Source organism: Pseudophryne corroboree, chromosome 5 (assembly GCF_028390025.1).
Source record: "Pseudophryne corroboree isolate aPseCor3 chromosome 5, aPseCor3.hap2, whole genome shotgun sequence".
In the NCBI taxonomy this organism is placed as follows: Eukaryota; Metazoa; Chordata; class Amphibia; order Anura; family Myobatrachidae; genus Pseudophryne; species Pseudophryne corroboree.
The window spans coordinates 501294644-501320386 of record NC_086448.1 but is presented as its reverse complement, the minus strand read 5'-3'; the positions used below and the strand labels follow the sequence as shown (position 1 = coordinate 501320386).

Sequence of the window (25743 nt, the reverse complement as noted above, 5' to 3'; positions counted from 1 at the left end):
TAATATATATATTAAAAATAATATCAAATGTACAGTATAGACATTAAGCTAATTATGGTAAGACTGTATTGGGTATGGAACATGGCTATTGAAGTGAGATGCATGCACATATTTAAATAATAAATAACTGTATAAACAAAATGAAAGTCATATGCTAATGTGACCAATCCCCACGCAACTAATATGATTATTTCATTTTATTTTTAAGGAAAAATTCAAAATTTATTACCAGAACAATCAATTTCATCAAACTCTGTACTAGTACTCCTAAATACATTATACTTTGCTGCAAACTGGACAAAACAGTTTAATCAACAGAAGACTTCCAAGGCACCCTTTACTTTAATGACGGTATGTACATACTTCACTTTTCACTTAGGTTACATTAATCAAAATTGCCAGTAAATAAAATAATAATGGTTGGGATTTATTATGCATAAATTCAATATGGATAACAAAAATGGTACAATATTTTGTATTATTATTATCCTTTACTTATATCGAACCACAAGGGTTCAGAAGAACCTAACAAAGGGGGTAATTCCAAGTTGATCGCAGCAGGATTTTTGATAGCAATTGGGCAAAACCATGTGCACTGCAGGGGAGGCAGATATAACATGTGCAGAAAGAGTTAGATTTGGGTGGGTTATTTCATTTCTGTGCAGGGTAAATACTGGCTGCTTTATTTTTACACTGCAATTTAGATTGCAGATTGAACACACCCCACCCAAATCTAACTCTCTCTGCACATGTTATATCTGCCTCCCCTGCAGTGCACATGGTTTTGCCCAATTGCTAACAAAAATCCTGCTGCGATCAACTTGGAATTACCCCCAAAGTACATAAACAAATGAGCAAATCAAGAAAGCAGCAACTTACAGACAAGACAATGCAGGACAGGTACATAGTAGAGATGAGCGCCTGAAATTTTTCGGGTTTTGTGTTTTGGGTTCGGTTCCGCGGCCGTGTTTTGGGTTCGAACGCGTTTTGGCAAAACCTCACCGAATTTTTTTTGTCGGATTCGGGTGTGTTTTGGATTCGGGTGTTTTTTTCAAAAAACACTAAAAAACAGCTTAAATCATAGAATTTGGGGGTCATTTTGATCCCAAAGTATTATTAACCTCAAAAACCATAATTTACACTCATTTTCAGTCTATTCTGAATACCTCACACCTCACAATATTATTTTTAGTCCTAAAATTTGCACCGAGGTCGCTGTGTGAGTAAGATAAGCGACCCTAGTGGCCGACACAAACACCGGGCCCATCTAGGAGTGGCACTGCAGTGTCACGCAGGATGTCCCTTCCAAAAAACCCTCCCCAAACAGCACATGACGCAAAGAAAAAAAGAGGCGCAATGAGGTAGCTGTGTGAGTAAGATTAGCGACCCTAGTGGCCGACACAAACACCGGGCCCATCTAGGAGTGGCACTGCAGTGTCACGCAGGATGGCCCTTCCAAAAAACCCTCCCCAAACAGCACATGACGCAAAGAAAAAAAGAGGCGCAATGAGGTAGCTGTGTGAGTAAGATTAGCGACCCTAGTGGCCGACACAAACACCGGGCCCATCTAGGAGTGGCACTGCAGTGTCACGCAGGATGTCCCTTCCAAAAAACCCTCCCCAAACAGCACATGACGCAAAGAAAAAAAGAGGCGCAATGAGGTAGCTGTGTGAGTAAGATTAGCGACCCTAGTGGCCGACACAAACACCGGGCCCATTTAGGAGTGGCACTGCAGTGTCACGCAGGATGTCCCTTCCAAAAAACCCTCCCCAATCAGCACATGATGCAAAGAAAAAGAAAAGAAAAAAGAGGTGCAAGATGGAATTGTCCTTGGGCCCTCCCACCCACCCTTATGTTGTATAAACAAAACAGGACATGCACACTTTAACCAACCCATCATTTCAGTGACAGGGTCTGCCACACGACTGTGACTGATATGACGGGTTGGTTTGGACCCCCCCAAAAAAGAAGCAATTAATCTCTCCTTGCACAAACTGGCTCTACAGAGGCAAGATGTCCACCTCATCATCACCCTCCGATATATCACCGTGTACATCCCCCTCCTCACAGATTATCAATTCGTCCCCACTGGAATCCACCATCTCAGCTCCCTGTGTACTTTGTGGAGGCAATTGCTGCTGGTCAATGTCTCCGCGGAGGAATTGATTATAATTCATTTTAATGAACATCATCTTCTCCACATTTTCTGGATGTAACCTCGTACGCCGATTGCTGACAAGGTGAGCGGCGGCACTAAACACTCTTTCGGAGTACACACTTGTGGGAGGGCAACTTAGGTAGAATAAAGCCAGTTTGTGCAAGGGCCTCCAAATTGCCTCTTTTTCCTGCCAGTATAAGTACGGACTGTGTGACGTGCCTACTTGGATGCGGTCACTCATATAATCCTCCACCATTCTATCAATGTTGAGAGAATCATATGCAGTGACAGTAGACGACATGTCCGTAATCGTTGTCGGGTCCTTCAGTCCGGACCAGATGTCAGCATCAGCAGTCGCTCCAGACTGCCCTGCATCACCGCCAGCGGGTGGGCTCGGAATTCTGAGCCTTTTCCTCGCACCCCCAGTTGCGGGAGAATGTGAAGGAGGAGATGTTGACAGGTCGCGTTCCGCTTGACTTGACAATTTTGTCACCAGCAGGTCTTTCAACCCCAGCAGACTTGTGTCTGCCGGAAAGAGAGATCCAAGGTAGGCTTTAAATCTAGGATCGAGCACGGTGGCCAAAATGTAGTGCTCTGATTTCAACAGATTGACCACCCGTGAATCCTTGTTAAGCGAATTAAGGGCTCCATCCACAAGTCCCACATGCCTAGCGGAATCGCTCCGTGTTAGCTCCTCCTTCAATGTCTCCAGCTTCTTCTGCAAAAGCCTGATGAGGGGAATGACCTGACTCAGGCTGGCAGTGTCTGAACTGACTTCACGTGTGGCAAGTTCAAAGGGCATCAGAACCTTGCACAACGTTGAAATCATTCTCCACTGCGCTTGAGACAGGTGCATTCCACCTACTATATCGTGCTCAATTGTATAGGCTTGAATGGCCTTTTGCTGCTCCTCCAACCTCTGAAGCATATAGAGGGTTGAATTCCACCTCGTTACCACTTCTTGCTTCAGATGATGGCAGGGCAGGTTCAGTAGTTTTTGGTGGTGCTCCAGTCTTCTGTACGTGGTGCCTGTACGCCGAAAGTGTCCCGCAATTCTTCTGGCCACCGACAGCATCTCTTGCACGCCCCTGTCGTTTTTTAAAAAATTCTGCACCACCAAATTCAAGGTATGTGCAAAACATGGGACGTGCTGGAATTTGCCCATATTTAATGCACACACAATATTGCTGGCGTTGTCCGATGCCACAAATCCACAGGAGAGTCCAATTGGGGTAAGCCATTCCGCGATGATCTTCCTCAGTTGCCGTAAGAGGTTTTCAGCTGTGTGCGTATTCTGGAAAGCGGTGATACAAAGCGTAGCCTGCCTAGGAAAGAGTTGGCGTTTGCGAGATGCTGCTACTGGTGCCGCCGCTGCTGTTCTTGCGGCGGGAGTCCATACATCTACCCAGTGGGCTGTCACAGTCATATAGTCCTGACCCTGCCCTGCTCCACTTGTCCACATGTCCGTGGTTAAGTGGACATTGGGTACAACTGCATTTTTTAGGACACTGGTGAGTCTTTTTCTGACGTCCGTGTACATTCTCGGTATCGCCTGCCTAGAGAAGTGGAACCTAGATGGTATTTGGTAACGGGGGCACACTGCCTCAATAAATTGTCTAGTTCCCTGTGAACTAACGGCGGATACCGGACGCACGTCTAACACCAACATAGTTGTCAAGGCCTCAGTTATCCGCTTTGCAGTAGGATGACTGCTGTGATATTTCATCTTCCTCGCAAAGGACTGTTGAACAGTCAATTGCTTACTGGAAGTAGTACAAGTGGGCTTACGACTTCCCCTCTGGGATGACCATCGACTCCCAGCGGCAACAACAGCAGCGCCAGCAGCAGTAGGCGTTACACGCAAGGATGCATCGGAGGAATCCCAGGCAGGAGAGGACTCGTCAGAATTGCCAGTGACATGGCCTGCAGGACTATTGGCATTCCTGGGGAAGGAGGAAATTGACACTGAGGGAGTTGGTGGGGTGGTTTGCGTGAGCTTGGTTACAAGAGGAAGGGATTTACTGGTCAGTGGACTGCTTCCGCTGTCACCCAAAGTTTTTGAACTTGTCACTGACTTATTATGAATGCGCTGCAGGTGACGTATAAGGGAGGATGTTCCGAGGTGGTTAACGTCCTTACCCCTACTTATTACAGCTTGACAAAGGGAACACACGGCTTGACACCTGTTGTCCGCATTTCTGGTGAAATACCTCCACACCGAAGAGCTGATTTTTTTGGTATTTTCACCTGGCATGTCAACGGCCATATTCCTCCCACGGACAACAGGTGTCTCCCCGGGTGCCAGACTTAAACAAACCACCTCACCATCAGAATCCTCCTGGTCAATTTCCTCCCCAGCGCCAGCAACACCCATATCCTCCTCATCCTGGTGTACTTCAACACTGACATCTTCAATCTGACTATCAGGAACTGGACTGCGGGTGCTCCTTCCAGCACTTGCAGGGGGCGTGCAAATGGTGGAAGGCGCATGCTCTTCACGTCCAGTGTTGGGAAGGTCAGGCATCGCAACCGACACAATTGGACTCTCCTTGTGGATTTGGGATTTCGAAGAATGCACAGTTCTTTGCTGTGCTGCTTTTGCCAGCTTGAGTCTTTTCATTTTTCTAGCGAGAGGCTGAGTGCTTCCATCCTCATGTGAAGCTGAACCACTAGCCATGAACATAGGCCAGGGCCTCAGCCGTTCCTTGCCACTCCGTGTCGTAAATGGCATATTGGCAAGTTTACGCTTCTCCTCCGACAATTTTATTTTAGGTTTTGGAGTCCTTTTTTTTCTGATATTTGGTGTTTTGGATTTGACATGCTCTGTACTATGACATTGGGCATCGGCCTTGGCAGACGACGTTGCTGGCATTTCATCGTCTCGGCCATGACTAGTGGCAGCAGCTTCAGCACGAGGTGGAAGTGGATCTTGATCTTTCCCTAATTTTGGAACCTCAACATTTTTGTTCTCCATATTTTAATAGGCACAACTAAAAGGCACCTCAGGTAAACAATGGAGATGGATACTAGTATACAATTATGGACTGCCTGCCGAGTGCAGACACAGAGGTAGCCACAGCCGTGAACTACCGTACTGTACTGTGTCTGCTGCTAATATAGACTGGTTGATAAAGAGATAGTATACTCGTAACTAGTATGTATGTATAAAGAAAGAAAGAAAAACCACGGTTAGGTGGTATATACAATTATGGACGGGCTGCCGAGTGCCGACACAGAGGTAGCCACAGCCGTGAACTACCGCACTGTACTGTGTCTGCTGCTAATATATAGACTGGTTGATAAAGAGATAGTATACTCGTAACTAGTATGTATGTATAAAGAAAGACAAAAAAACCACGGTTAGGTGGTATATACAATTATGGACGGGCTGCCGAGTGCCGACACAGAGGTAGCCACAGCCGTGAACTACCGCACTGTACTGTGTCTGCTGCTAATATAGACTGGTTGATAAAGAGATAGTATACTCGTAACTAGTATGTATGTATAAAGAAAGAAAAAAAAACCACGGTTAGGTGGTATATACAATTATGGACGGGCTGCCGAGTGCCGACACAGAGGTAGCCACAGCCGTGAACTACCGCACTGTACTGTGTCTGCTGCTAATATAGACTGGTTGATAAAGAGATAGTATACTCGTAACTAGTATGACTATAAAGAAAGAAGAAAAAACCACGGTTAGGTGGTATATACAATTATGGACGGGCTGCCGAGTGCCGACACAGAGGTAGCCACAGCCGTGAACTACCGCACTGTACTGTGTCTGCTGCTAATATATAGACTGGTTGATAAAGAGATAGTATACTCGTAACTAGTATGTATGTATAAAGAAAGAAAAAAAAACCACGGTTAGGTGGTATATACAATTATGGACGGGCTGCCGAGTGCCGACACAGAGGTAGCCACAGCCGTGAACTACCGCACTGTACTGTGTCTGCTGCTAATATAGACTGGTTGATAAAGAGATAGTATACTCGTAACTAGTATGTATGTATAAAGAAAGAAAAAAAAACCACGGTTAGGTGGTATATACAATTATGGACGGGCTGCCGAGTGCCGACACAGAGGTAGCCACAGCCGTGAACTACCGCACTGTACTGTGTCTGCTGCTAATATAGACTGGTTGATAAAGAGATAGTATACTCGTAACTAGTATGTATGTATAAAGAAAGAAAAAAAAACCACGGTTAGGTGGTATATACAATTATGGACGGGCTGCCGAGTGCCGACACAGAGGTAGCCACAGCCGTGAACTACCGCACTGTACTGTGTCTGCTGCTAATATATAGACTGGTTGATAAAGAGATAGTATACTCGTAACTAGTATGTATGTATAAAGAAAGAAAAAAAACCACGGTTAGGTGGTATATACAATTATGGACGGGCTGCCGAGTGCCGACACAGAGGTAGCCACAGCCGTGAACTACCGCACTGTACTGTGTCTGCAGCTAATATATAGACTGGTTGATAAAGAGATAGTATACTCGTAACTAGTATGTATGTATAAAGAAAGAAAGAAAAACCACGGTTAGGTGGTATATACAATTATGGACGGGCTGCCGAGTGCCGACACAGAGGTAGCCACAGCCGTGAACTACCGCACTGTACTGTGTCTGCTGCTAATATAGACTGGTTGATAAAGAGATAGTATACTACTAATATTATATATACTGGTGGTCAGGTCACTGGTCACTAGTCACACTGGCAGTGGCACTCCTGCAGCAAAAGTGTGCACTGTTTAATTTTAATATAATATTATGTACTCCTGGCTCCTGCTATAACCTATAACTGGCACTGCAGTGCTCCCCAGTCTCCCCCACAATTATAAGCTGTGTGAGCTGAGCACAGTCAGATATATATATACATTGATGCAGCACACTGGGCTGAGCAGTGCACACAGATATGGTATGTGACTGAGTCACTGTGTGTATCGTTTTTTTCAGGCAGAGAACGGATATATTAAATAAAACAAACAACTGCACTGTCTGGTGGTCACTGTGGTCGTCAGTCACTAAACTCTGCACTCTCTTCTACAGTATCACAGCCTCAGGTCAATCTCTCTCTCTCTCTCTCAACCCTAATCTAAATGGAGAGGACGCCAGCCACGTCCTCTCCCTATCAATCTCAATGCACGTGTGAAAATGGCGGCGACGTGCGGCTCCTTATATAGAATCCGAGTCTCGCGAGAATCCGACAGCGTCATGATGACGTTCGGGCGCGCTCGGGTTAACCGAGCAAGGCGGGAGGATCCGAGTCTGCTCGGACCCGTGGAAAAAACATGAAGTTCGTGCGGGTTCGGATTCAGAGAAACCGAACCCGCTCATCTCTAGTACATAGTATATAAACATTTCTGCATCAGGGTCATGACAAGGAAATAAGCATCAGGGTGGCAGAAATCAAGGGTTATGTACCATTGTTGGGAGTATGGAGTAGATGTTAGACATAGGGGGTATCCTATTAGCTGCAGTATTGCGGTTTTGCGATAAATTATCGCAAATGTAATAAACCGGTATCCTATTAGCGGCAAAAAATTATCTGCGATAACTCTACATAGAGTTTAATGCAAAATTATCTTCACCATGTCTGAGTTTGTGCTAAGTAGTGCAAAATCCCTATTTTAAGCTTAAAATGTGGGGCTTTGGTTCAGAATCCCTGGGATACCCCATTGATGACTCATTAGGCACATAGAAGTTTTTAATTATTTGTAATTGGCCAATAATGACATGTCATTTTTGGGGTGAAAAAGTGCAAAGTGTTGGAAATTGGGGTACAAGGTGTGGGACGGGTATACTGGGGGGCTTTTATGAGTGGGACAAGTGTTTTTTAGCCTGTTTCCACTCTTTTTCAAAGTACCCTAAAATTACCCAAATATATACTTCTACCCATTTTTATGTACCCCAAATTTAATGAGAGCAATTAATTTGCTGATAAAAAGTAACTTTCTATCATTTTTTTTATACATTTAAAAAAAATTCATATAACAGTAATTTGACCCAATTTATTTACACCAATTCGTTATATTATGGCCACTAATGGACTTCTAAAATGTTTTCCAAAGTCAGTTGGGCTTTTTGGGGATCCACTCTCTCCTATACTTTTGCCGGCGAGAATTATCGTGCAAATCCTGTTATTGCCATTTTGGAGTAGGATAGGTGCGATAATATTAGCCGTGATTCCGGATCGCATTATCGCAGGTAATAAGATATCCCCCTAAGTAAGAGAAGGGAAAGCACTTAAGAGCTTACATTCTAAATAGGAAACAAATTAGAAAATGTAGTCAATGTAACAGATAGACCATTAAATCCTGCATGTACTGTAATGTACTTATAGGTGTTTCCAACCTTCAAAAGCCATTTGGAGGGGAAAATGCTTTTTATCTCCATGTGTTTATAAAATACGTTTTACCAAAATGGTAGCAGATTGTTAAGAGTGGAAATGCTTAGCTAATTTCTGTCATATATGCCAAGAATACGTGGGTTAGAAAATAGTGTGCCGTGAAGAGATATGATGCCCAAATTCTACATACAGTAAGGATATTTTATATATATTTGAACTCACAAGTATTTTCAAAAAATGATTTTGCTTGCGCACATTCAGGAGGGTGCAAGTTTTTATACATGGTCACGCAGATCTAGTCTGAGATTAGGATGAGATCTAGTAGACAGGGCCATCTTAACATATAGGCACAATGGGCAGCTGCCATGGCCCCACAATTGTAGGGGCCACTGAGCAGGGGTGGGTGGTGATCACACAATCATAGCGGCGAGGCAGAATTCTATACCTGCCTCCCAGCCTGCGGCCAGACAATGAATGGATGTCAGCATGCTGATTGGTGGATAGCTGGACCTATCCCCATTCAGAGTGTTGACAGCCCTTCACTGTATGGAAGCATAAGGAAAGGCAGTGCAGGAGTGCAGAAGGACCATGTTATCATTTTTTTATTGGTTCCCGTGAATGGGTGTGTATGGGGACCCAGTGCAGTGTTTTGCTCAATGACAACTATGCTATTAAGACAGCCCTGGTAGTACTTACGGTGTGTACACACGGTGAGATCCTTGCTATGCCTGATTTTGACTATGCAATTTCCCATGAACTCCCCCAGAGCCCAGATAGCACAGATAGTACAGATTTTGACTATCTGTACTTTCAATTTTGTCTATGTACAATTTTGACTAAGTGCAAATTTTGACTATACTTTGTATTAGATAGTACACTAGATAGTTGACTTGCCTGCACAGTTTATCAAGCCTTATGATACTGACCCCGCGGGAGTGCGCATCTGTATCGCAAGCTGCCTAACACCTTGAGATATGCACTAACTTTCCTTAAGATTTTGACTATATAGTCAAAATCTTACAGATTTATCTCACAGTGTGTACCGTGTTGATGATTTGCGATATTATTCAGACTAAATATTTTTTTATTTATTCCATGTTTTTGCATGTGTTTCAGAATGAACAAGTGGAAGTAAATATGATGTGGATAATTAACTACTTCAATGTAAATTATATTAACAACCCAGGCATAAAAGTTGTGGAGCTTCCATATGGGTTAACACAAGACTTTAGTATGATAATAATTCTCCCAGATAACAATACAGTTTTCAAACAGGTAAACCAAATACAAAAATAAATCAAATTAAAATAAATTGCAAATTTATGAATGGCAGAGCATAATGTCAGTATTGCATAGTGTTCCTGTTTTAACATGGGGGGTAATTCTGAGTTGATCGCAGCAGCAAGTTTGTTAGCAATTGGGCAAAACCATGAGCACTGCAGGGGGGGCAGATATAACATTTGCAGAGAGTGTTAGATTTGGGTGGGTTATAGTGTTTCTGTGCAGGGTAAATGCTGGCTGCTTTATTTTTACACTGCAATTTAGATTTCAGTTTGAATGCACCCCATCCAAATCTAACTCTCTCTGCACATGTTATATCTGCCCCCCCTGCAGTGCACATGGTTTTGCCCAACTGCTAACAAACATGCTGCTCCGATCAACTCAGAATTAGGCCCATGGTACAGTGCGCTCCCCATTCTATGTGCAGCATGCACTAACAGAAAATTGTGGTAAAAAACATGTTTTTGTTGCTTTTATTGCATTTCTATATGCACTAATCCCTGGACACTTTTGCTGGCGTTACCCTATAAAAGCCAATGGGCTTCTTTTTGCATTTCGCTGTCAGAGGGATCCGATCAGATCCCTCTCTGCACCCCCTGTGGCCGCTTTATCCTTCTGTACTGGCGCAGACATACTACTGGGTCATAAACCTAGAAGTCCAGTGGCTATGGCTGATTGCAAAGGACAGGTCTTATCGGGAGAGCTGTCCTTTGCGTTACTAATCGCATATGTTGGTGCCAGGCCCGGCGCTACCTGCTCAGCCAAGGGATGCAGTGCAGGGAGGTGCTGAGACGGAGAGGTGCTGTCCCTGCCCTGCATCCATTCCCTGCTGCTGCGCCGTCCTGTCCCCCCTGCTGCCAGCTGCTGTGCCTGTCACTGTATGACAGGCACTGGCAGTGGCGGCGGCAGCATGAAAAGCCTACTTCCCTCACCTGTGTGACAGCGCTGTGTACGGATCAGAGGGGGGGCGGAGCTACACGGGTCGGAAGGGGTGGAGCTACATGGGACAAAAGGGGGCAGAGCTACACCGACCAGGATGCTGTACGGAGGGAGACTGGAGAGTGGCAACCAGCCAGACTTAGGTAAGTGGAGGGTGAGAGAGAAATGTATGTATATATGTATGTATGTATGTATGTATGTATGTGTGTGTGTATGGTGGGTGTGTGTGTGTGTGTGCGTGCGTGTGTATGGTGGGTGTGTGTATATATATATGTGTGTGTGTGTGTGTGTGTGTGTGTGTGTATGGTGAGGGTGTGTGGGGGTGAGGTGTGTTTGTGTGCGCGAGCATTATGGACTCTACTACTGGGGGGGCATTACGTATAACGACACTACTACTGGGGTGGCATCACATTTACGGATGCTGCTACTACTGGGGGGGAATTACATATAACAACGCTACTACTGGGGGGGGCATTACGTATAACAACGATACAACTGGGGGAGCTTTACATTTACGGACGCTACTACTACTGGGGGGGGGGGCATTACAAGTAACGACACTACTACTGGGGGGGGCATTACATGTAAGGATGCTCCTACTACTGGGGGATATTACGTATAAGGACACTACTACTACTAGGGGGGCATTACGTATTAGGACGCGTCTACTACTGGGGGTGCACTACGTATAAGGATGCTACTACTACTGGGGGGGCATTACGTATAAGGACGCTTCTACTACTGGGGCGTGCACTACGTATAAGGACGCTACTACTACTGTGGGTGCTTTATGTATAAGGATGCTACTACTACTGGGGGGGCATTATGCATAAGGATGCTACTACTACTGGGGGGTATTATGTATAAGGATGCTACTACTACTGGGGTGCATTACATAAAAGGACGCTACTGCTACGGGTGGGGCATTACGTATAAGTTGAATAAGATTGTGGTACTTACAAACAATTGAAGAATGGTCCTCAAGCGCTGCTAGACTCCCCAACACACTTCTGAACACCAACCATCAGTAATCCTTGACCACCAACGCGTTTCGGAATCTCTTCCTTCCTCAGGGTGAAGATATTCCGAGACACGTTGGTGGTCAAGGATTTTTGATGGTTGGTGTCACCCACTGCTATCCCCATTGGCTTTTTGAAGGATCTTTTTTGGCAACATCTTGGCGAGTGGTCTTGTCCCAAACTGTTTTTTTCCCAGGAGCAGAGTGGTGAGAAGCCTTTTTCCTTATGAACTTTCCATCAAGATCCTGGGGTTTGGAGTGGAATAAACCAACTTTCTGCTAGATCAGGATATTCTTATATGAACTTTTTTTTATTGTTTGTTTTTAATTGTTGGGGTATCCATATGACTTTTATGGGAGAATAAAGAAAAAAATATGATTTTAATACCTACCAGTAAATCCTTTTCTCTTAGTCCGTAGAGGATGCTGGGGATGCTTCAAGAACCATGGGGTATAGACGGGATCCGCATGAGACATGGGCACACTATAAGACTTTGAATGGGTGTGAACTGGCTCCTCCCTCTATGCCCCTCCTCCAGACTCCAGTTATAAGGAACTGTGCCCAGGGAGACGGACATGTCGAGGAAAAGGATTTATGTAATTATTTTAAACTAAGGTGAGATACATACCAGCTCACACCAATAACACGCCGTACAACATGGCATTCAACAACAACGCATGCAACGGCATGATCAACCTCAGTCACAGGTTGACTGAACTCAACACAACATGTGTGTAACAATAACCAATAACTGCAGATACAGCCCGCACTGGGACGGGCGCCCAGCATCCTCTACGGACTAAGAGAAAAGGATTTACCGGAAGGTATTAAAATCCTATTTTCTCATACGCCCTAGAGGATGCTGGGGATGCTTGAAGAACCATGGAGTTTATACCAAAGCTCTAGAACGGGCGGGAGAGTGTGGATGACTCTGCAGCACCGATTGACCAAACAAGTGGTCCTCCTCAGCCAGGGTATCAAACTTGTAGAACTTCGCAAAGGTGTTTGATCCCGACCAAGTAGCAGCTCGGCAAAGCTGTAATGCCGCGTCCCCTCGGGCAGCCGCCAAGAAGAGCCCACCTTCCTGGTAGAATGGGCCTTCACCGATTTCGGTAACGGCAATCCCGCCGTAGAATGCGCCTGCTGAATCGTATTACAGATCCTGCGTGCAATAGTCTGCTTAGAAGCAGGAGCCCCAATCTTGTTGGGAGTCCACAGGACAAACAGAGACTCTGTTTTCCTAATCTGCGCCGTTCTGGTGACATAGATCTTCAAAGCTCTAACCACATCAAGAGACTTTGACTCCGCCAGGGCGTCAGTAGCCACTGGCAACACAATTAGCTGGTTAACATGAAATGATTAAACCACTTTCGGTAGAAACTGCTGACGAGTTCTCAACTCCGCTCTATCAGCATGAAAAATCAAGTAGGGGCTCTTGTGAGACAAAACCGCCAACTCAGACACTCGCCTTGCAGACGCCAAGGCCAACAACATGACCACTTTCCAAGTAAGGAATTTTAACTCAACCTTGCGCAAAGCTTCAAACCAATGTGATTGCAAGAATTGCAACACCACCTTAAGGTCCCATGGTGCCACTGGGGGCACAAAGGGAGGTTGGATGTGCAGCACGCCTTTTACGAAGGTCTGAACTTCTGGAAGAGAGGCCAATTCTTTTTGAAAAAAGATCGACATGGCCGAAATCTGTACTTTAATAGAGCCTAACTTTAGGCCCGCATCCACACCTGCTTGTAGGAAATGGAGCAAACGCCCCAGGTGAAATTCTTCCGTAGGAGCCTTCTTGGATTCACATCAAGAGACATATTTTCTCCAAATACAGTGGTAATGCTTTGCTGTTACTTCTTTTCTAGCCTAAAGAAGTGTAGGAATGACTTCACTGGGAATACCCTTTCGGGCTAGGATTTGGCGTTCAACCTCCACGCCGTCAAACGCAGCCGCTGTAAGTCCTGATACACGCTCGGCCCCTGTCGTAACAGGTCCTCCCAAAGAGGAAGAGGCCAGGGATCTTCTATGAGTAACTCCTGAAGATCTGGATACCAGGCCCTTCTTGGCCAATCCGGAACAATGAGGATCGCCTGAACCCTTGTTCTTCTATTAATTTTCATCACCTTTGGAATGAGTGGAAGTGGAGGGAACACATAGACCGACTGAAACACCCACAGTGTCACTAGGGCGTCCACCGCTATCGCTTGAGGGTCCCTTGACCTGGAACAATATCTATGAACTTTCTTGTTGAGGCGGTACGCCATCATGTCCACTTGAGGAACTCCCCAACGATTTGTCACTTCTACAAAGACTTCTTGATGAAGACCCCACTCTCCTGGATGGAGATCGTGTCTGCTGAGGAAGTCTGCTTCCCAGTTGTCCACTCCTGGAAGGAAGACCGCTGACAGAGCGCTGGCATGCTTTTACGCCCAGCGAAGAATTTTTGTGGCCTCGACCATCGCCGCTCTGCTCTTTGTTCCACCTTGGCGGTTTATGTACACCACTGCTGTTGCAGACCTCGAAGAAGATGTTCTGTTTGCAGTATGCTGTTGTAGATGGCTCTTAATTCCAGAATGTTTATGTGTAGACAAGCTTCCTGGCTTGAACACTTTCCCTGAAAGTTTCTTCCCTGTGTGACTGCTCCCCAGCCTCGGAGGCTTTCATATATGGTCACCAGAATCCAATCCTGAATCCCGAACCTGCGTCCCTCCAGAAGGTGAGAATTGTGCAGCCACCACAGAAGTAAAATTCTGGTCCTGGGAGATAGAATTATTTTCCGGTGTATGTCCAGGTGAGACCTGGACCACTGGTCCAGCAGGTTCCACTGAAACACCCTGGCATGGAACCTGCCATACGGAATGGCCTCGTAGGCCGACACCATCTTCCCCAGCAACCGAGTGCAGTGAAGAACTGACACCTTTGCCGGTTTCAGAATATGTTTTACCATGTTCTGTATTTCCAGAGCTTTTTCCACTGGAAGAAAAACTCTCTGCAATTCTGTATCCAGAACCATACCCAGGAACGACAGATGTGTCGTTGGATCCAACTGTGATTTTGGCAAATATAGGAGCCAACCATGTTGTTGCAGAATCATCAGTGAAAGGGCAACATTCTTCAACAATTGCTCCTTGGACCTCGCCTTTATGAGGAGATCGTCCAAGTACGGGATAATTGTGATTCCCTGCTTGCGCGGGAGAACCATCATTTCCGCCATTACTTTGGTGAAAATCCTCGGAGCCGTGGATAGACCAAACGGCAACTTCTGAAATTGGTAATGACAATCCTGCACCGCAAATCTCAGGTAAGCCTGATGTGGAGGATATATGGGGACATGTAAGTATGCATCTTTTATGTCGACCGACACCATAAAATCCCCCTCCTCCAGACTGGAGATCACTGCTCGTAGAGACTCCATCTTGAACTTGAATCTTTTCAGAAAGAAATTGAGGGAATTTAGGTTTAGAATTGGTCTGACTGAGCCATCCGGCTTCGGGACCACAAACAGGCTCGAATAAAAACCTTCCCCCTGTTGAGACGGGGGTACCGTGACAATCACTTGATTTTGACACAACTTTAGTATCGCAGCGCTTACTATCTCCCTTTCTGGAAGAGAAGCTGGCAAGGCCGATTTGAAAAATCGGTGAGAGAGCACGTCTTGAAACTCTAATTTGTACCCCTGGGTTACTATGTCTACTATCCAGGGATCCAGGTCCGAGTGTACCCAGACCTGGCTGAAGAGCCTGAGACGTGCCCCTACTGGTGCGGACTCTTGCAGAGAAGCCCCAGCGTCATGCGGTGGATTTGGTAGAAGCCGGAGAGGACTTCTGCTCCTGGGAACTTGCCACAGCCTGTGACCTTTTTCCCCAACCTCTCCCCCTTGTAGCAAGGAAGGAGGACCCACGTCCTTTTTTGAATCTATTGGGCCGAAAGGACTGCATCTGATAGTGAGGCGATTTCTTCTGCTGTGCAGGGACATAAGGTAAAAATGAAGACTTACCCGTAGTAGCTGTAGACACCAGGTCAGTGAGGCCGTCTCCAAACAAAACCCTACGTTAAACGGTAGAGCCTCCATCGCCTTCTTAGAGTCAGCATCAGCATTCCATTGATGTAACCACAACGCTCTTCTTGCAGAGACCGCCATGGCATTGGCCCTTGAACCCAAAAGGCCAATATTCCTTACAGCTTCTTTTGAATATGCTGCAGCGTCCCTGATGTGACCCAGAGTCAAAAGTACACTATCCCTGTCTAGGGAATCTACCTCAGATGACAAGTTATCTTCCCACTTTTCAATAGCGCTACTCACCCATGCCGCAGCAACGGCAGGCCTGAGTAGCGACCCTGTAGTGACATAAATGGATTTTAGTGTATTTTCCTGCTTACGATCCGCAGGATCCTTTAGGGCTGCCATGTCAGGGGACGGAAGCACCACCTTTTTGGACAGACGCGATAAAGCCTTGTCTACCGTGGGGATTGACTCCCACCTTTCCCTGTCCCCAGAGGGGAACGGATATGCCACTGGAATTCTTTTGGGAACCTGAATCTTTTTGTCAGGATTTTCCCAAGCCTTTTCAAAAAGTGTGTTCAGTTCATGAGAGGGAGGAAACGTTACCTCAGGTTTCTTTCCTTTATACATACAGACTCTAGTATCAGGGACAGCAGGGTCCTCAGTGATATGTAGTACGTCTTTTATCGCCACAATCATGTACGGAATACTCTTAGCCAGTTTTGGATGTAATCTGGCATCACTATAGTCGACACTGGAATCAGAGTCCGTGTCGGTATCTGTATCTGCTATCTGGGCAAATGCACGTTTTCTGTGACCCCGAAGGGGTCTGGGTCTGTGACAAAGCATCTTCCATGGATTTTCTCCATGTTTGGTTCTTAAACTCAGATTTATCAAATCTCTTAGTCAATTTTGTCACGTTTGCATTTAAAACCCTCAACATATTCACCCAATCATCCGTCGGCGGTGCCGACACGGTCACTCTCACAGTATTTTCTGTCCCTGCTCCAGCCTCCTCCTGGGAAGAGCATTCAGCCTCAGACATGTCGACACACACGTACCGACACCCACAACCACTCTATGTATGGCTATAGGAGACAGATCCACAATAAAGCCTGCAAGAGGGACACAGAGAGAGGTCTGCCAGCTCACACCCAGCGCCTATCCCGGTACTGAGGCCAGTAAAGTGACTGCCCAGACCTATTAGCGCTTTTTAAATAAGTCAATCAGCACCAAATTGCATGTGCCCCCCCATTTTTCACCCTGTTACTTGTACAGCAGTGCGGAGGACAGGGTCAGCATGTCTGCAGCTTCTGAGGAGAGAGAAAATGGTGCTGGTCAGAGCTGTGCGGCTAAGCCACGCCCCCTAAATGGCGCGCTTCAGTCCTGCTCAAATTTCTGATTATACTGGCGGGGGTCCCTTAACTGATGCCCGGAGCACTGTTACTACTCATGCCAGTTTGATCTGAGGTCTCATGCTGCCCAGGGCGCCCCCCCTGTGCCCTGCACCCTGCAGTGCTGTGATATGCGTGGGAGCATTGCGCGCAGCACGGCCGCTGCGCGTTACCTCTTCTGCCGTCACTGAAGTCTTCTGTCTTCTCATACTCACCCGGCTTCTATCTTCCGGCTTTGTGAGGGGGCGACGGCGTGGCTCCGGGAACAAGCAGCTAGGCGTACCGTAGCGATCAAACCCTCTGGAGCTAATGGTGTCCAGTATCCTAAGAAGCAGAGCCCTTGAACTCTTAAGAAGTAGGTCTGCTTCTCTCCCCTCACTCCCACGATGCAGGGAGACTGTAGCCAGCAGATCTCCCTGAAAATAACAAAACTAAATAAAGTATTTTTCTGAGAAACTCTGGAGAGCTCCTCAGTGTGCATCCAGTCTCACTTGGCACAGAATCTAACTGGAGTCTGGAGGAGGGGCATAGAGGGAGGAGCCAGTTCACACCCATTCAAAGTCGTATAGTGTGCCCATGTCTCCTGCGGATCCCGTCTATACCCCATTGTTCTTGAAGCATCCTCTAGGATGTATGAGAAATTTCTTTTAACATACCCTTGGACATTGTATGAATTATCCATTACATCCATCCGAAGAGAGACGTTTGAGAGTTGGATTAAAGAAACCTTTGCATGCACATAGGGCCTAGAGCCTAGGTGAGTGTCATTCTATATGAGAGATTCCTGGTATCGTTATGTTTGTGAAGGGATAAACAGTCAGTTAAAAGAAACCTTTATGTGAACGCATCTCACTGAAGTTGAGAGGTTTCTTTTGTAGCAACAACAGAGAGCTGGACGCTATTGGCTAACTGTATGTTCTTGCTATCCTTCTACATACACGAACGATACACAGGTTGCCATGACCAGAAGTGTGTTGGGGAGTCTAGCAGCGCTTGAGGACCGTTCTACAATTGTTTGTATAAATGCTAATCAAGATTTGGTGCCCTTGTGAACGGGACTGAGCTGCAGCTAAGGGGGCGCAAGTTATTCTCATCCAGTATCTATTTTTAAGATTGTGGTACTGTGTGGCGTAATTTTAGATGGGGGTACTATTGTGTGGTCATGCCACTTACCCGTCTGACCCCTTGTGGGATTTGGGAGGGCGCAAATTTATAGTTTGCAGGGGGGCGCTGAACCCCCTAGCACCGGCCCTGGTTGGTGCATATGCGATCAGTATCAATGCGATGTCACTGCGATGTGTAGCAGGATGTAGTGGCAAGGGTTGGTGCATCCCACCCAATAAATGAAGAAATACACTCTGCCTTTTTAAAGAGCTTCATGAATTGTCCGATTACTATCCTAACATTGCTTAGCCGGTCTATGATATAACAGATGACTTTCTGGCCGATAGGTGGTTTTTAAAGTCAAACTACCTGTACTAACCAGAAGACAATGGGGGTAATTCCAAGTTGATCGCAGCAGGAACTTTTTTAGCAGTTGGGCAAAACCATGTGCATCTGCAGGGGAGGCAGATATAACATGTGCAGAGAGAGTTAGATTTGGGTGTGGTGTGTTCAATCTGCAATCTAAATTGCAGTGTAAAAATAAAGCAGCCAGTATTTACCCTGCACAGAAACAAAATAATCCACCCAAATCTAACTCTCTCTGCACATGTTATATCTGCCTCCCCTGCAGTGCACATGGTTTTGCCCAACTGCTAAAAAATTTCCTGCTGCGATCAACTTGGAATTACCTCCAATGATGGCTATCTGTTCAAGCAGAATACATTCATAAAAGTTGGTCCCTTGTAGCCCTACTCTGTGCTAAAAGGGAACACCTTTATTAATGATGTGTATACTATTAAATACAAATATTTAGCCTGTGTGTGGATACCCCTTTGCTGGCCAGTTATACCCATTTATACGAAGGTGGAGATGTGGCTAAGATGCTTACGACTGGCCCATACTTGCTGAAAGTTGCAATTGCTTGGCTCAGATGCATAGTAGTGACAGAAGATCCATCCACAAAATTGACTTGTATACAACCCTGAAACATGCCCATTATCTATATTTATTGTAAATTGCTGGAACTTCTATCTAAATGCTACTTGAAATCTGATGTTTACTGTATGACCCAGACCTACAACCTACAAACACAAGTCTGAGTTATATCAATGGACGTTCAGACTGAGGCATATTCGCCAAATGTAAAAATACCTTGCTCAGCATTTTGGTAGTACTTGTACTATCACTAACATAAGCCTCTTATCGCATACACTCCTGGAAGACAATAAAACCTCTAAACTAGACATGGTGAATTTCTCAAGCTGAGTCTATAATAATTATAATGTTAAAAAAATATTAACCGATCTAAGAAAGCATTTTTTTTATTGATTTTCTTCTTTTATTACTATCCTAACACTATTCTTTTATATGGACCCAAAACAGATATTTTATTGGCACAATAAGAGGTGATAGAAAATCTGTATTTTTTTTGGACCGGTTTTAAAGACTGATATACTAATCCTTGGGGAGTGATAAAGTGGAGAGAGATAAACTACCAACCAATTGGATGGTCTTCAGGTTGCCGACTGTTGGGATCCCAGCGTACAGTATACTGGCGCCAGAATCCCGACAGCCGGCATACCGACAGATTTTCTCCCTCGTGGGGTTCCACGGCCCCCCTGGAGGGAGAATAAATAGCGTGGTGCGCGTAGTGCGCCACCGTGCCCGCAGCGTGGCGAGCGCAGCAAGCCCGCAAGGGACTCATTTGCGCTCGCCACGCTGTCGGTATGCCGGCGGTCGGGCTCCCAGCGCCGGTATGCTGGTCGCCGGGAACCCGGCCGCCGGCATACCATACTACACCCAACCAATCAGCTCCTGTCATTTTCAAACACAGCCGGTAACATGGAAGTTAGGAGCTGATTGATTGGTACTTTATCTCTCTTCACTTCATCACTTTCAATGGCTTTGTACAGTACATCTCCCCCTAAATCTCAGTGCCCTCAAATATTGGAACATTGGTAAACATGCTAGTTAGTAGTCCTTGCATGTTATGTTATCTAAAATTTGGAGTAAATTTAGCAATAAAGTTTAGTAGTTTGCATTTAATTGGAAATAAGGCTACATATAGAAATAGGGACAACAAATATTCATTATAAATATGGAATTATTTTATCTGCTATTGTTTTCTACACAGGTAGAGCAGGAGATATCACCTGAAAAATTAACTATGTGGATGAGCAAAACAGAGATGAAAATGAGGAATCTAGCTGTATACCTGCCAAAGTTCAGAATTGAAAAAAGCTTCTCACTAAAAAGTATTCTTTCAACTATGGGAATGTCTGAAGCATTCAGTCAAACCAAGGCCAATTTCTCAGGCATGACAGAACAGAGCAATATCTTTGTGTCTGATGTGTACCACAAGACTTTTCTTGAGGTTAATGAGAAAGGAACAGAAGCTGCCAGCACTACAGCTGCTGTGATGTCTGCTCGCAGTTTTCCTGGTGATGAAGTAAAGGCCGATCATCCCTTCTTCTTTTTTATCAGGCAACAAAAGTCGAACTGCATATTGCTGTGTGGAAAGGTCTATACACCCTGAGATGATGTACTTGTTTATGAATGGTACCACTTCTATCACTTTGCAAACTTGTATAAAATTGTTTTATGTACTACTGTAATGTATATAACTTATTCAAACATGTTTTATAATTTACTTATAGAAAATAAACACATTCTCTGAATATGAAACTACATTTAAATTATATTAGCCCCTGGTACTGCATACACTGGCTGTACACATAGGTGGAAATTTACTTGATTTAAGTTTGCATTTTCATACGAAAATGCAACTTGGAAATTTAATAAACACAAATCAAGGCAGTGTTGGGGCAATTCATATTGAGATACACTGCAGCCCACACAAATACAAATCAATAGACCATAGGTCAAACACGGTTGTTTGTTCACATATACCTCATACAACACAGGAATTTACTAAGAATTGATATTCTCAATCACTGCCGGCAATAGCCAAACACTGCCGGAAAAGCATAGATTTCGTACAGAAATAGAGCTTTCAAATATACCTGCTTTTGGATGGCATGTTTGGAGAATCATCTCACAGATCCATGCAAGCTTCTCTGTGTGAAAGTGTGTGAAATAGTTAAAAATTATAATTGCGTGGGGTCCCCCCTCCTAAGCATAACCAGCCCCAGGCTCTTTAAGCCGGTCCTGGTGTTTAAAATACCAAGGAAAAAATGCATAGAGGTTCCTCGTATTTTAACAACAAGCACCAGGCTCTTGGACCGGTTCTGCTTCCAAAAATATGAGGGACAAAAGACGTAAGGGTCCCCGTATTTTTTAAACCAGCACCAGGCTCCACCAGCCAAGGAGATAATGCCACAGCAAGGGGACACATTTAAATAGGTCCCTGCGGCCGTGGCATTAAATCCTCAACAAGTCACCCCTGGCTGGGGTTCCCTGGGGAAGTGAGGACCTCCCAATAAAGGAGTCCACCACTCCAGGCACCCAAGAGCCAGGGATGAAGCCGGGGCTGTCCCTGCCATCTGTGGGCTGTGGATGGCAGGCTGATAGCCCATGTGTAAAAAAAAAAAAGAGAATATTGTCTTTTGCTGTGGAACTACAAGTACCAGCAAGCCTCCCCTGCATGATGGTACTTGGAGAACCACAAGTTCCAGCATGCGGGGCATTAAAGGGTCCGCTTGTACCTGTAGTTCCCCAACAAAAGAAATATTAAAAAAGGACTTGCATACTATGAAAGTACAATTTTATTGAAACATATAACCACACTTACACACTCACGTATACATACCTAGTGTCCCACGGAGCCCCTCGGTCCCCTTGTCTAGTAGAATATACGGGTACCTGTAAATAAATAAAAATTAAGCTCACCTAATACAGTATAGATTGGTCCTCTTCGGTCCATGTAGGCATCCAATGGTTAACAAAAAAAAAAGCAAAAAACCCGGTCCACGCATGGATCACATTTCCTAGAATGGCGGGTACCCTTGTGACTCCTGTCACTTGGGGATCCGCCAGCCAATCAGGGAGTGCAACATTATAGCGCTCTCCTGATTGGCAGTGCGCTCCCGCCCTGCCAATCAAGTGGAGCGCATAGACAGTAATGGGGAAAGAAATCCCCATTGAGGCCTATGGTGGGAACATGCGGTTTGCGGTAGACCGCGAGGTTGATCGAGGTCACTCTCACTGATCCGGCCCAGCTTCGTTGTGTTATGTCTGGCAGTGTTTTACTAATCTCTCCCATAAAACACTGCCGGACAATACAAAGGACATCAACATCGATGAACTCTAATTGAAAAAACATGGAAGTTTAGTTAATTACCGTGTTTTGTTTTGTTTTTAAAAAAAAGTTACAATCCAGCTGATGTATGCTGAGATTGATCTCGGCTGAAATCGGCTGCAACACAAATATTAGTAAATTTATCCCATAGTATCTCACACGCAGTGGCGGAACTAGTGAGTGGTGGGCCCAAGTGTGGGGAAGGGTATATATATATATATATATATTTACACACACTCACAATAGCATGGTGTAAAGACAGAGAACTCATTAACATGATTGGACACATTAGGATATAGCACTCCTTATATATAGGGAAAGAGGGAGAAGAAAATGGAGAGGAAGAAAGAGAGAACAAGAGAGATGAAAAAGGAGAGGGAGAGAGAGGGGGAACAGAGGCATAGCTAGGGTCTTTGGTGCCCAGGGTAAGATGGAGAATGGCGCCACCCTCCCAAAAATATAAAGAAAATAATAAATACAGTAAGTGCCCCTGCATGCGTGCCGAAGCAGCCCGCACTATAGAAAAAGCAGGTAGTCGACTGGGGAGTGGCGTGGGCTTAACTTTTTTGGTGAGGAACTATGTGAGAAAGATAGGCATGGGGAGAGTGAGAGAGAACAAAGAGAGGGGAAGGGCATGGGAATATATAGAGGGGAGTAGGGGCATGAGGAAAGGAAGAGAGAGGGGGGAGAGGAGAGAGACACCAGGAGCAGAGAGAAAGAGAGCAGGAGGTGAGACAGAGAGGGGGCTTGAGAGAGAGGGAAATGGGGGGCGAGCAGGAAAGAGCGAGAAAGATGACTGAGAGGGAGGTGTAAAAAGGTTGAGACAGGTGTACCACCTAAACCCCCCTCCTCCTGTACAGGTCACACTGTGTACTGTACGTCGCTCTGTTCCTGTACCTCCAGTACAAACAAGACTGTGTTCCTCCTCCCCCTTCAAGCATCATTATGTACCTCTGGCAGAAGCTGGTCCTCTTTCAGCGCCGGGAACATCAGGTCCACCTTTCACCAGGGTCGTAAGCTTCGGGTCCCCTTTCAATGCCAACAGCATCGGGTCCCCCTCTCTCCAGCACCAGCAGCAGGACAGGTGCTGTGTTCTTGTTTTTGCACCAAGGCCGCTCGTGATTTCTAGCCTTGGCAACAGCAGCGTCAGAGAGGGGGATGAATCGTCTGGATCGCCTTCTCCTGCTTGTACTGCATGGCCCCATTCATTGCGCCACTGCTTTCCTTTTTTCTCTAACGTCCTAGTGGATGCTGGGGACTCCGTCAGGACCATGGGGATTAGCGGCTCCGCAGGAGACAGGGCACAAAAATAAAGCTTTAGGATCAGGTGGTGTGCACTGGCTCCTCCCCCTATGACCCTCCTCCAAGCCTCAGTTAGGTTTTTGTGCCCGTCCGAGCACCCCCTAGGGTGGATAAGGCGCTCACACGCTTATCAAAACAAGTGGCGTTACCGTCTCCTGAAACGGCCGCCCTCAAGGATCCAGCAGAAAGGAGGCTGGAAACTACCCTGAAAAGTATATACACTCATACTGGTGTTATACTGCGACCAGCCATCGCCTCTGCATGGATGTGCAGTGCTGGGGTGGTTTGGTCGGATTCCCTGACTGAAAATATTGATACCCTGGATAGGGACAGTATTTTACTGACTATAGAGCATTTAAAGGATGCATTTCTATATATGCGAGATGCACAGAGGGATATTTGCACTCTGGCATCGAGAGTAAGTGCGATGTCCATATCTGCCAGAAGAAGTTTATGGACGCGACAATGGTCAGGTGATGCGGATTCCAAACGGCATATGGAAGTATTGCCGTATAAGGGGGAGGAATTATTTGGGGTCGGTCTATCGGATTTGGTGGCCACGGCAACAGCCGGGAAATCCACCTTTTTACCTCAGGTCCCCTCCCAACAGAAAAAGACACCGTCTTTTCAGCCGCAGTCCTTTCGTTCCTATAGGAACAAGCGGGCGAAAGGACAGTCATATTTGCCCCGAGGCAAAGGAAAGGGTAAGAGAGTGCACCAAGCAGCTTCTTCCCTGGAGCAGAAGCCCCCCCGGCTTCTGCAAAGCCCTCAGCATGACGTTGGGGCTTTACAAGCGGACTCAGGGGCGGTGGGGGGTCGACTCAAGAATTTCAGCGCACAGTGGGCTCACTCACAGGTGGACCCCTGGATCCTGCAGATAATATCTCAGGGTTACAGGTTGGAATTCGAGAAGTCTCCCCCTCGCCGGTTCCTAAAGTCTGCTCTGCCAACGTCTCCCTCAGACAGGGCGACGGTATTGGAAGCCATTCACAAGCTGTATTCTCAGCAGGTGATAGTCAAGGTACCCCTCCTACAACAGGGAAAGGGGTATTATTCCACACTATTTGTGGTACCGAAGCCGGACGGCTCGGTAAGACCTATTCTAAATCTGAAATCTTTGAACCTGTACATACAAAAATTCAAGTTCAAGATGGAGTCACTCAGAGCAGTGATAGCGAATCTGGAAGAAGGGGACTTTATGGTGTCCCTGGACATCAAGGATGCTTACCTGCATGTCCCAATTTGCCCTTCACATCAAGGGTACCTCAGGTTCGTGGTGCAAAACTGTCATTATCAGTTTCAGACGCTGCCGTTTGGATTGTCCACGGCACCTCGGGTCTTTACCAAGGTAATGGCCGAAATGATGTTTCTTCTACGAAGAAAAGGCGTATTAATTATCCCTTACTTGGACGATCTCCTGATAAGGGCAAGGTCCAGGGAACAGCTGGGGGACGTAGTAGCACTAACCCAAATAGTGCTGCAACAGCACGGGTGGATTCTGAATTTTCCAAAATCTCAATTGACCCCGACGACACGTCTGCTGTTCCTGGGAATGATTCTGGACACGGTTCAGAAAAAGGTGTTTCTTCCGGAGGAGAAAGCCAAGGAGTTATCCGAACTTGTCAGGAACCTCCTAAAACCAGGGAAAGTGTCTGTGCATCAATGCACAAGAGTCCTGGGAAAGATGGTGGCTTCTTACGAAGCGATTCCATTCGGCAGATTCCACGCACGAACTTTTCAGTGGGATCTGCTGGACAAATGGTCCGGATCGCATCTGCAGATGCATCAGCGGATAACCTTGTCGCCACGGACAAGGGTGTCTCTTCTGTGGTGGTTGCAGAGTGCTCATCTGTTAGAGGGCCGCAGATTCGGCATACAGGACTGGGTCCTGGTGACCACGGATGCCAGTCTGAGAGGCTGGGGAGCGG

General features: G+C 45.9%; 1 protein-coding gene across 5 annotated transcripts in view; it reads left to right on the top strand.

The window, feature by feature from the left end:
- LOC134929159 (serpin B10-like) overlaps positions 1–20940 on the top strand; it is a 45348-nt gene extending 24408 nt beyond the window's left edge. For 4 of the 5 annotated variants that reach the window (XM_063924933.1, XM_063924929.1, XM_063924931.1 and 1 more), the window contains exons 5-7: positions 209–351; positions 9629–9787; positions 20390–20940. In XM_063924933.1, the coding sequence (XP_063781003.1) occupies positions 209–351; positions 9629–9787; positions 20390–20791 (704 nt within the window). In that variant the 3' untranslated portion in view covers positions 20792–20940. The remainder of the gene's footprint in view (positions 1–208; positions 352–9628; positions 9788–20389) is intronic. The other variant, XM_063924934.1, reaches the window with a different exon arrangement.
- The last annotated feature ends 4803 nt before the right edge of the window (positions 20941–25743 follow it).